Source organism: Octopus bimaculoides, chromosome 10 (assembly GCF_001194135.2).
Source record: "Octopus bimaculoides isolate UCB-OBI-ISO-001 chromosome 10, ASM119413v2, whole genome shotgun sequence".
NCBI classification, from domain to species: Eukaryota; Metazoa; Mollusca; class Cephalopoda; order Octopoda; family Octopodidae; genus Octopus; species Octopus bimaculoides.
Window position 1 is genome coordinate 6,815,029 of NC_068990.1, and position 13,393 is coordinate 6,828,421.

At 36.2% G+C, this 13,393-nt stretch overlaps 1 protein-coding gene across 2 annotated transcripts in view; it reads left to right on the plus strand.

Annotated features, from left to right (window-relative positions):
* LOC106871453 (corticotropin-releasing factor receptor 2) overlaps positions 1 to 13,393 on the plus strand; it is a 280,338-nt gene that overhangs the window by 155,602 nt on the left and 111,343 nt on the right. For both annotated transcript variants that reach the window (XM_052971021.1, XM_052971022.1), the window contains one exon: positions 3,810 to 3,924. In XM_052971021.1, coding sequence (XP_052826981.1) covers positions 3,810 to 3,924 — 115 coding nt within the window. The remainder of the gene's footprint in view (positions 1 to 3,809; positions 3,925 to 13,393) is intronic.

Consider the following 13,393-nt stretch of genomic DNA (forward strand, 5'->3'; position numbering starts at 1 on the left):
ATATATATAATTGTGTCAAGGACCTATAATCCTTTGAGAGATGCTAGCATCCCAGTTTTCCGGAATTTTATTATATGGATTTGAGTATCAGTGAATAAACTGATATCTGCATGTCAGTTTCTCTATTTTCTTCCTTTTCTCAGTCACACACACACACACACACACACACACACACACACACACACACACACACACACACATATATATATATACACCTGTATGTACATATGTTTGTGTGTGTACTGATGTGTGCTTGTGTGCATTTATACATACATGCATACATACACACACACGCGTACATAAATATAGATGCATGTACACACATACATACACACACAGATATATATGTATATACATGCCTACATCTACATACGCTCCACACACATGCATCTTAATGATGAACTGAAAAAATGGCGCTATCAAAATTTGAAATAATACGTGATATGTGAAATATCCGAAATATTCTACCATAGCAAAAGTTCTTACAATTATTAAAATTAACAATTTAAATGCGAATGTCATTGACTACTTATATAATGATAGTTGGTTAAGTGCAACCTAAGCTTAGTTTCAGTATCTCGTTAAGTTTATTCCATAAATCAGTAATAACTACGTTATCCGTTCGTCTTTAAAATGATATCCTAGCAAATAATTTGCAGTTTAACTGGCATAAACTTTTAGTAAGAATGATGGAATTGATCATTAAAAAGGGAGATATTCGTGCGTGAATAACAGTATGCCTGTGTTAAGAATAATAAATAATTATTGGTATCTCAATGGGTGCGATAACCTAATTAAATTATTCGGGGATATCCAAAAGAAAAATGTTATATTTCTTAATACGGTACCACTCTATGCCAAATTTTGAGCTGAAGACCTATGTCGACTGAGATTATCCAGACAATTAGTCGACGAAAATCTCCCCCCCTCTCAAGCAAGTGAGAGAGCTCCTTGCTTGTTGTCTTTAGATTGTAAGTAAGGCGGTGAGCTGGCAGAAAAGTTAACACGCCGGGAGAAATTTTTAGCGGTATTTCGTCTGCCGCTACGTTCTGAGTTCAAATTCCGCCGAGGTCGACTTTGCCTTTCATCCTTTCAGGGTCGATTAAATAAGTACCGCTTACGCACTGGGGGTCGATATAATCGACTTAATCTGTTTGTCTGTCCTTGTTTGTCCCCTCTGAGCGTAGCCCCTTGTGGGCAGTAAAGAAATAAGATTGTAAGGAGTTAAGTAGAAACAGTGTTGTTAAATTGACGTGTGTTTCATTATAGTTTACTGTTCAGCCCAACGCTTTTGTATAACATTTGAGAAGAATAGAAATTAACAATTAAACCTTGTCATTGGTATATAATATGAAAATAGAGTAATCAATAGTACTAGTTGGCCCTAACACACTTCGAAACTTTCATATAGATAAGGTTTGAAGAACACCAAGTCATTGTGCTAAAAATAATATCTACACTATTAACTAAGAAAAGAAAAGAATAAATACGAATATTAATAATGAGTATTTATCAAGATGTTTACGAGAGAACAATTATAAAAAAGGTGGCAAATAATAAGTGTGTATGGTTCAGTTCTGCTATGATTAGACCTTCTGCGAATACAATACATTAATGAATTGAATGAAAACAATTTTTAAGGATTTCGGCTGCAATGTATGTCAATCTCTGACTCATTTTTAGAGAAGAAACAGAAGCCATTATTTGTATTGATATGATATGAGAAAACCAATGATGCATTGTGGGTGGAAATTAATGTTGCTTAGAGGATCATTTTTCAATGATGATGTTGGCATTTTAGCATGAACATTTGGTTACTGTCTCATCAAAATCTGTAAACAGATCTATTGGGTGTACATTTGAATGTCACAAATCACGACGTGTAGCAAATTAATCTTCAAATGATAGGATTTCCGTTCCTGAGTTGGTCTCATCCAGTTGCCGATCGCAACACTAATGAAATTATATACTTACATCTAAACAGACAATTAAATGAGAAACAATTAACATTACAAACATTTGCATAAAGCCATTTTACAAAGTTCACATAAATTTCCTATTAACTTCTTGAACACTGTAATTGATCTAAGTCAATTGTTTACAAGTGTTCATACAAAATCAAAAGCAGACCAACATATGAATAATCAATTAATGCAGTTGCTAATTTTATAACGATTTGTATTAAAAATATAAATGTTCTATTCTAGTTTTGAAAGTATGCGAGAATCATGATTAGAAGTGATTATAAAATCGCCGCTTCTGTTTTTATTTAAGTTGAAATGCCAAGATTATAAGTGAACCGAATCTTTGGTGCAGTTATGCTTCCTGTGTGCAGTTCATATAACACATTTCTTCAATAGTCTGGAAGAACATGAAAACTCTCATTTCGTATTTCTATACGTTGTCTTGTATTCATATATAATTTAGATGACAATATTTAGCAACTTACTATATTCATTGCATTTATTCATGCAATGTAACAGCAACTAGGTTTCGATATGAATATTCTAAATATCTTGAAATTGAAATAAAAAAATTAAAAATAAATTTAAATTCGTACTTTTTACGCTACTTCGTGGACATTCGTTATGTTATTGGAAGTTGTCAATGACGACAAATTCTCAAAGGTAGACGTTATATAAAAAGGAAAGGAAAGCATATGTTTTTAATAAACTATTTCCAGCATTTTTAAAGTAGTGGTCTCAGTGTTGGTCCACAGAAAATCGAGTAATTTAAAGCAGAGTTTGATGAAAAGAAAACGTCGAATTATTTATGATAGTGTAAGAAATACGTTCTTTTCTTTAAGAGTTATTTCAATATACACAAGTCATTGTCTAAAAGCATTAATTATGAGTAAGAGTATATAATTAAGATCACATAAACGAGAAATGAATGAATATTTAAACAGCATCTTAATAAACAATGAAGATTAATCAGGATGTCAGGAACAGAAAATAAACATATTCTTTGCCTTCATTAGCAATTCTCCAGTATTTAAATGCTAATGACAAACTAATATAATAGAGGAACTGTTTAAGGTTCTGAGTAGACACGAGTATTTGGCTGGAATGAAGAGCTCAAAAACTTAATTGATCTAAATTGATTACCAGATTGCTCTAGTAATATATCTAATTTAACAAAAAGATAACTTTAAACGCCTAATTAGTTTCTTAATTTCCTCTCAAACCTAGAATCTAAATTCATCTCATATCAAGTAAAATAACATAGATTTCTGGAATACTTGTCATATTCGAATGATTATACTGACAGAAAATAAAAGAAATATATTTCCTATAAAATCTCGGAATGAGCAATATTCATCCAAATTTCATAAAGTTGTCAGGGAAAAAATAGCACTTAAATTCGCTGTCACATTTCCTTAATCGTAATTTAATGAAAAATCATTATTTTCTAAAAAAAAATAATGATTTTTTACTTCGCGTTGTTTCTTTCAAATAAGCGCAAGTTCTCTCACATAATGAAAAAACTTCAAAGAGAGCATTCGTTTCTGGAAATTCGTATTAACTTCTAATAGTGCTACTTTCAAATTGCTAACTTGAATCTGCTAAGATTAACATAAAAATGTTAATAAATTCGGCATATTCTTTGATATTCCAGTAGCTTTTGAGATTGTTTAAACATTCTTAATTGCAATTTAAACCTTAAATAAAGGTATAACAAAAATGATTACGTGAAATACAAATTGAATAACTGTAATCTTACAATCATTTCAAAAATACTTGGAAATATTATTTAGCTGTGTTTTGCACATTTTTCTAGAATTCATGTAATTTTCCCTTTATTTACAGGAGTCTGCATTGTGTTCGAACTCTTATACACTGCAACTTGATGCTAACATTTGTCTTTAGAAATATTCTGTTCATCATCTTTAGCTGCATCTTAGGAGAAGTACACCGTCGACCAGTAAGTGTATATTTTCGATTCTTTTTCGCTTTAGGAGCTCATTAATTTAGAGACCGCGTTTTAATAATATGCTATATTCCTGCTGCATACATATTTCCCTTCTTTTAATATATGTTGACCTTGTACAATTTGTAATAGAAATACTTATAAAGTAGAAATGATAATGCAACATAGCTATATTCTTTGCTTGTGCTTAAATATCCTCTGATTCGACACCGTGCGATTGACATGTTTGAGTGTATATTAACCCATTACCTCCCATAATTCTATTAACTGGAATTCTTTTTATGAAACTTTGATTTCTAGCATAAAACAGCCTTAGAAACTCCCTGGAATGATCAAAATAACATTTCAAAATAACATTTTAAATTGAAATAAACGAGATATTGGGTGAAAAATTAGCAAACCTCATTTGATTATCAGAGAAATATACTTAGTAGATATAGCAAAAAGGTTAGATATGTGTAAATATTGACAGATAATTACGAAATTTGTGATTTTTAAGTGATCTCATATGAGATCACTTGTAGGTAATGGGTTAATCATATATTTATAGTGATCTAGAATACGGGCACGAAGACAAAATTGTGGGATGTATTTGATTAATTCGATACTAGTACTTGACTGTGGCTTACTTTATCGAACCCGGAAATATGAAAAATCCGAGTCAATTCCGACGGGAGTGAATTCCTAACATAAAGAATCTTATCTGAAATACATAACAATACATTATATCAAACGCTCTGTAAATTCTACCAGCCAACAATAGTATTGATTTCTGAAAAAGAAACCAATGAACAAAAGAAATATTAACATACCCTAAACCAACACAAGAAATATTCAATATTTATTCTTGCAGAACGCACAAAATATTGTTTTTGAGAGCAAGCCAAAATATTTAAGTTAACAATTTTTTCTTTTACCAACGATTGGTAGAAATAATATTTATGCATTTGCGGGAGGAAACCAATGACGTCAGCACAATATGGACAATAAAAAAAAATCAATATTTGAATTTCTTCTATCCACCCAGTGTAAAGAACACGAAACGTTAGGAATTATCATCAGGAAAACAGAGAGATAATTTGATATTGATGTCGCTTGAGGCAATGCATCTGCACTTGAAAAGTTAATCATCAAGGCGCAACCTGGAGCTAGGGTACTTTCTTTTAGAGCGGAAAACCAATTGTTGTCTTTGATTGCAAATTTCCACTCTTCATGGTACCAAAGGAAAGACAAAGAAAGACAAAGCCCGCTACACTACAGCATGACACTAGTGTCGTCACATGTGTCACTGTCAAAGTACAAAGATCCATAGAATATACTGCAACGTATTGAACTAAAAGAGATGGAAGACAAAGTTGATTTTGGCGGGATTTATAAATGTGTTTTACTTGCTAGAGGACCGTTTGGGGGAGGAAGAACTAGTCATAGGACTTAGTGTTGGATCTGAGGTTTAAAAACAACATGGATGAACAAACGATACTACTCAGTGTACAATACCAGAGTGGATGAGAGATGAGACTGACTAACTAAGAGTGACAAGCGTTCAGCGTTAGAAAAAGGCAGGCCAGAGGCTGGAGAATGTCTGAGTGTTATTTTATGCCAATTAGTCAAATATGCTTTACAAAATGTCTGTATGCATAGCAGCAGCATCTTCCCAGAAACTGGAGTAATCCTCCAATTTGAGCATCACCTGAGCCTTGTCAGTATTTTGATGGAAATTGAAGTAATGACTGACCTGCAGAAAAGCACCAGTTACTAAGATAGTTTCGCCAGGTGAGACCCTAGGTAATACAGAAGCTTCAGATTTGGAAAAAGCCGTGTGGTATCTAGTAATCTATAGCTTATTTTTAAGAGACGTTGGTATAATGATGTTTTTTTGATATGAGAAGTATCACTATTATTTTCTGTTGAAAGTTCCAAGATTTGCATGGCCTCACTTGAAGATGCTGTTGCGGTCTACGTTCATGGAATCAGTGCAGCTTTGGAGTGGACGATGTGTTGTGATGCAAGATCTACTTAAGAGTGGGCGTTGTTATAATGACAAGTGGTTCATTGGTGTATTGACAGAAAAGAGTGGATGACAAAACTGAAGTCCAGGGCATAGCAGAGTTTATAAACTGTAGGACAGAAGGATCTCCGTTAATACATGCTCCAATGTGAATTGGATAATGTCCACATGCCAAAGTTTCTCTTTGAGATTCGCATATCAAATATGGTCAAAACTTTTGCTGATCTCGCGGATAAACTTTCCACTTGGAAAACTTTGACTCTGAGTTTTTGTTGAGTCTCAATGTGGAAGGAAATACCAAAAAGGATAGTTTCAATCATTTATCGATCAGTTTCTTATGAGTCAGAAATGAATCATGGGATTGTGAGAGATAATTGGCAAAACAATTAGTGAAGTTCCGCCCACCATGCTTATTTGAAATACCTTATAGTCAGGTGGTAGGGCCCTGGTGTAGTATTTAGATGCGTTGGAGATGTTGTGATGAGACAGTGGTTGGATGATTCAATTGGTACAGACAGTCACGGTTTGGTAACAGTTTTGAGGTGATTAAGGTTTTGGAATGTCCGTGTTGCTGTCTAAAGTGCAAGTAAGGAATGCAACTTTTTGATGTAGTGAGTTCAATATTCCAAACGTTTGCTTCTGTACTGGCAATATCAGTGTAGGATGAGTGAGAAAGCCACTGGGGAATGAAATGTTGAATTTGGAGATACAAAAAAAAAACAAACAAAAAAACAAGACGTGATGGAAGAGTTGCTTGGAGAGCAGTAGAGAGGGTAGATGCATTTGATGGTGGTGGTGACGGGAGGATGTTGAACCAAAGTGGCTGGAAGACTAAATCTGCGATATCGAACTCGTGAATTTAAAGGATGCTTTATTCTCAATGCAGCGAAACCAGTTGATTATAGTCGTGTAGCATTTCTGATATCAGAGCTGATGACATTCAGATTACGCTTATGTATATATCCGCTTCGCTCTTAGTCTGAGAACACTTTCGTGATTTGAAGCTGAATTTATATGCGGTTGTAATGACAGCAGTATTCTCGAAGAAGATAACTTTCTAGCTCATGCTTTTATCATACTTTCCGTTTTATCAATAAAGTGTGTTAATTGAAATTCTTTTGGTTGATATTTAAGTGTTTTGTAGAGTGACAACTGCTGCTATACTCAGCAGTAGTCACTCTATCTCCAGTTGTTTATCTTTCGTTTAAGATAGACTATTACAGGGATTGCGACAGATAAACAAATGAAAGAAGCACTCAGCTCAGTTGGAGTTGAATGCATTTAATGACAAATTGACTCAGCTTCACATTACTTTCAGATTCGCAGGCGCAGAATATGTTTACATTATCAAAATATCGAAATCAGAATAGCAAGAATCTAAACTTTTGGGTGAGAGTAATAGTCCTCCATTGGTTAGTTTAGGTCAAGAGAGTACTTTAACTAGCTTTACTTTCACTCGATATTCTACATGAAGAGCGAGCGTGATGTTAACAACAGTTAATCGACATTCAATAGTCTGTGACACTTTAGGGACAAAAATTACCACAGACACAGAAATAACCGGTGTCAGGTTTCATCTGAGTAACCTGCACACCAGTAGCATAGAAATAATATGTTTACATTCTTATTTAACCTACAGTAAGGTCTTATAATGTTTAGATATATTTCAATTCTTCTGATACGTTGTTCAGAATATAAAAATGCTTAATGATGAGTATCGTTAGAACAAATATGCAAATTAGGCTACCGACCATTGTGCTTGTATAATATATGTCAGCTTTATATAGCAGATGATCTATGCTATTGATAGCAAGGAAGCCGAGTACGTCTTCTCTGAGGATCTACCTGAACATCTTTCTACGACTTCAGATATTGTGGCTGAAGAAATCATTGTTTATAAAAAAACAATAGCCTATTTTCTCATTAGTTCTTTAGATACTATAAAAACACCACGTTTTGAACGTGGACTGCTGTTTGAAACGGTCTTTTTGTCGCAACAGCCAACCTACGTGGATGTTGACATACATGCACTACAACCTTTCCTCCTCAGGCCGAAATAACAGACGAGAGAATCTATCGTCAGCTGAAGTTTAGGATCTGCGAAGAACTTAACTCTATTCGTTGATATATACGGGCAACATTGGCAGCTGACTTAAGTTGTATCACCGCAGAACTGGTATCTGGAGCTAGACTTAGATTGCCTGAACGGAAGGAGACCACTCCTAGCAATCCAAACACTGAATATACGCCCCTAAGATTTGACTAAGTGTGTCTATTGAATGAGAAATATGCTAGATTCACGAGTCCATGTGAATAACGAAGTGTTTTGGTAGTATTTAAAAATAACTGAAGCGAAAATACTCTAATGATTTTGTAGCCGATGGTTTCTACAGTAAAGCACTTCAGATACAGTGTTTGATCTCACATAAAGCTGTTTGCCACACGCCTAAGTATTACGTTTTAAATATTGTAGGCCGGCATCAGACTGTCAGTATTGACTAATTGAAAGTTGTATTCCTTGACAAAGGGCTAAAAAACGATCAGAGAATCTACTCTTGCATCTCAACATGAGCCAAAACGGACTGCAAGATCAGGCTGCTACTTACATCGGTTCAAGCGTTTGGTACACTATGTCGAAGATTTCGAAAAACGATGAAGTTTACTTTCGGACAGTATAACCATTTTGTTATCGTTATATAGATTCTAAAACGCATTCGTTCTTGGTGTGGATGGAGCAGTGTGTGCTAATGTAGCGACTGTTGTAATTTATAATGTCGATAGTTACGTGCGTTCCAGTGTCCTGAGAAGCGAATTGTGCTGTTCTTATTAATTCGATTAACAGTTTTGTTGTGCGGAAGTTATATCATTAACCGGCTTTCTTCTTTGGTATTTCATTGGTTGTTATTCACTAATTTGAATGTATATTGGCTTTTAGCACAAAAATGTTCAAATCGAAAACTTCGATCAAACAAATTGTAATTAAGTGAGAAATTTTTTCTACTTACTAACGGACTCATCACTCCCTAACAAACACCATGTCTCACGTTCTCTCTATCTTTTACTCATTTTTATCTGACACATATACACATACACATACACTGATGAAAAACAAAACCTTTCCATATTGACTGAGATATAATGTGTTCAACATGGTATTTTAACAATGAACTTTGAATGCTGTCTCTGCAGACAAATTCTACGCATTTGTGTCAATAATTCTGTCTCCAACGACAATGTTCAGTTTTGTCCTAAGGGTAATGTAAAATGTTCATGTGTTTGTGAAATAGTCTGTTACGCTATTGTTCAATCAATGACACGGCAGGCAGTTAAAATCGAGCAGTTTCTCCGTCTGTGAGGTAGAAATACTATTTTTTATCTGATTTAAATTCAGTTTCTTAACCTGCCTTTCTAGGCGGACATATCATTATCACCGAAATGTTAGTTTCTATTTTACCCATGATCTTCGTCTAAATTCACAAAGCGCGCTGTATTATTAATGTATTTTCGATTGAGCGTCACTACTACCATTAAAATCTATTATTTACATCATAAATGTATATATATAGTCTTGGTTGCTACGTGGTAGTTTCATGGTAGAATTAAACAAACACATCCAATTAAAAGTAAATACATCATGACTGTTTGGTAATAATAATAATGATAATAACGATAATTTCTTTTATTGGCCACAAGGCCTGAATACAGAACAAATAAGGACAATTTAACACAAGGGAGGTATTGAACAATGCTATGTATACAATAACAAAAAACAAATAACAAAACAATTAAACAATAAAGAATCCCCTAAAAGGGAGAGCTCCTCACAGGGAAAACCGCAGAACCTCAAACAAACTGGTTATCCCGACCGTCACGTGCGCTTCAGCAGGTTCCTCTCTCCTTCTCAACTCCTCTTGTTTACAAACGAAACTTAAGAGTAGTCCCATTCACACAAGCAATACTCAGCACATACACCTACCTTTCAATAAATTTACTGGGAGGCAAAGCTTCCCTCTCTACCCTCACTTTCCTTTTCAAGTGTGACTTGAATAAGTTGATGAGGGATTGACCGAAGAGGAAAGTATCTGTGTTCAGTCCTTTCAGTCTCGACCACCACACTACCTCCTTCGCCATAGCCACCAAACAGAGGAAAACTGCCTTTCCTTCCCGGACAAAGGAAGGCGGCGGGGCAATCTTCAGGGTGGATTCGGCTGATATCTGGATCCGTCATACAGACGATAACAGCTATTCGACAAATGCACGGACACTGGACGAGTGCGTGCAGGAGGGTTTCGCCGCCCTGTGCATACCTCGGACAGGTCCGTCTGAGAGTACTACCGTGTCTGTAGAGCTTGTGTCGAGCCAGCAGAGCTCCCCGGTAGCAATGCCAGGTCAGGGATTTCTGGAAGTTATCTATAGGCTTTGGCCCGAAAATACTCCGGAACAGATCAATTACTTGATCTTTTCCGACAACCAGAGTTTCCCCAAGGACGTCGTCGCTCTTGCCCACCATTAATCCCCTGTAAAAAATTCCACCTACCACGTTTCCCGACTTACAGAAAGTTGTGGGTACTTGCCGACACTTCTGCTGCCAAGCTGTCTTTCTTGGTCTGCGTCAATGAGACGAGCTGCGGAAAATCCTGCTTGACAAACGACCACACATGTTTACTGTTAAGAAAATGTTGGAGATGTCGTGGCCTCAGCGCGTGTCTGCGCATCATTAGCCACAGCGTGCCCAGTCATCCACTCAGTGGCTGTTGATAGCAGGTAGACCGTCTGACGAGCAGAACACTCCCCACCGCAGAAAGTGGAAAAGCAAGCGATCCAGCTTGGTCAGCCATGAAGGAGGGCAAGGGACGACGGTCAGGCGGTAATAGATGGCGCAAAAAATGTACACATTCGCCATTTCCGCCTGAACTTCCAGGGACAGCTTCCTCTGCCCATTTCTGAGAGAAATTGGCTACCCTGCTCGTCACCTTCCCCCCGTTCTCGTGCAGCTGTAGGCCGCAGCGAGGGTAGCTTCCACTTATTGATGTTTGACGCATGCAAGTCTCCAGGATTCGATTCACCTAAGCACTTAGCTGATGCTCTATTTTATCGACATCGGTGGGATAAATGTCAAAGCTGAAACTGGAAGAAATTGAACACAGAACGTATAAGCTATAAGACATAAACCAAAAGATTTTTTCAGACACGATTCTGCCAAATAAGGATTTCTATCAATGCTCGATTATCAGAATCATTTGAATATCAGCATTTCTTCCTTATACTTACGTTTAAATTTCATTTACGTAAACTTTGCCTTTCATCCTTTCGGTTTTGATAAAATACAATGACAGTTAAGAAATGCGATCGATGTAATCGACTAGCCACTTCCTTCAGAATTCCAGGCCTAATGCCTATATATTACAAGCAATTAAAATTTTACCTGCATCATTATTCACGTCAATTTTGTTATTATTACAAAACAGATTTAGACAAACGAAAAGAAGCCTGGTAAATGTGCAAATAAAACGTTTGTGAAACCACAAAATTCTCTCTCTACTTTCTTCATTCTTCCTGTGCATCTGTTTCTGTCTGTCTATCTCCCCTTTTGTCTTTCCTTTTGTCTTCCTTCCGCCCCCTTTCTCTTTCTCTCTCTCTCTCTCTCTCTCTCTCTCTCTCTCTCTCTCTCTCTCTCTCTCTCTAATCGCAGTGGTGTACCATGACGTGTTGCCTAGTCATTATCTCTCCATCAGAAATGTTTGCTTCATCCACTTTCTATAGAGAAAGAGATAACATCATGCAACTGCATGTAAAGAATGCTCACCACTAAATTTTGGAGGCCAACCATATTGATTAGCTCAAGCACTGAAACAGAACGTTGATAGATAAAATGCAAATATATTTACGAGCGTACATTTAATATGTTAGCACATAAATAGAGGCCCGCACTTGCAAACACATCTTCCCCCCTGTCTCTCTCTCTCTCTTTATATATATATAAATGCGCACACACACGCATATATATACATACAGGGTGGGTGAGTAGTAAGTAGGTATTAAAAATTGGAAATAAAATCCATTTTCCTTTTTACAAATTTATTGAAACAAGTGATACATGTTCTTTATTACATGGAAAAATGAAAGTAAATCTTCATATTTCAACGTAAGCACCGGTGACCCCAGTTTCCTCAAACAGCCAGGGATAGAATGAACAACCTTCTGAAGGACGTCTTCTGGTATATCATTGAGAACCTCCTGAATCCGTGTCAGCAAGTCCTCCAGTATGCGAGATTTTCTCTTCTATATCTCCTCTTTTGTGGGACTCCACAGATAAAAATCACACAGAGTGAGATCTGGACTTCTTGGAGGCCACTCATGAGGTCCACCTCGTCCCTTCAGGTCTTAGCCCCTGCATGCAACGGGGTCTCCACGGATGAAAATTCAATTCGTTATGCAACATCGTACGTATTGTGTGCCCACAGGCATATGGCGTAGTGGTTAAGAGCGCGGGCCACTTTGTAATGAATTACTGCAATTGCTTAGAATGTATTTTTTATATATATGATCCAATATGCGAGCCTTTTCATGATTCATCGGCTAGCTAGAAATAGTATCCAAATTGTCTGTTAGCGATTACAAATTAGATACATTACTTAATGTTGATCTATGTACATTATACCTTCAAAAACATTGGGACATCACTGATCATCGATCTGTTCAATCAGGACTAAACTGGGATAGAAAAAGTATAGCAGCAACAATTTCCTCCTATTAGATTATGAAAATTTCAGCTTCAGTTGAATAGATCCCATTTCAGTACGATCCATGTATTTGAATGCAAGATGATTTCTTGAAACGGGAATAGAAATCGAGACGCTCACTTCCATATGGAATGTAACATTAGCAATTTGACGCCCTTAACTTCTACCAATAAAAATAGTCCATCCAGTGAAGTTTATTACACGCCATCTACGTACTATAAATAATAATATAAGATTTATGAAATGAATCAGAGAAAGGCAAATTGAATAAATTCATTATCACACAATTCGGATTTCCACTATGAATAAATTACATTACCATTTTGAATATTAATTGATTTGGAATGAAGACTATTTCACAACTCTGAGATAACCATTTACACTAAATTATCTCTTACTCTATCTCATTCTCTCTCTCTTTCTATCTGACACTGACACACACACACACACACACACACACACACACACACACACACACACACACACACACACACACACACACACACACACACACACACACACACACACAGACACACACACACATATATATATATATACATGCACATATATACATATACACATACATAACTATGAGTGTATGTGTATCTTTATGTAGGTATTTATGTATCACTCTCTCCCTCTCTCTCTCCCTCTCTCTCTCACTCTCTCCCTCTCTCTCTCACTCTCTCCCTCTCTCTCTCTCTCTCTCTCT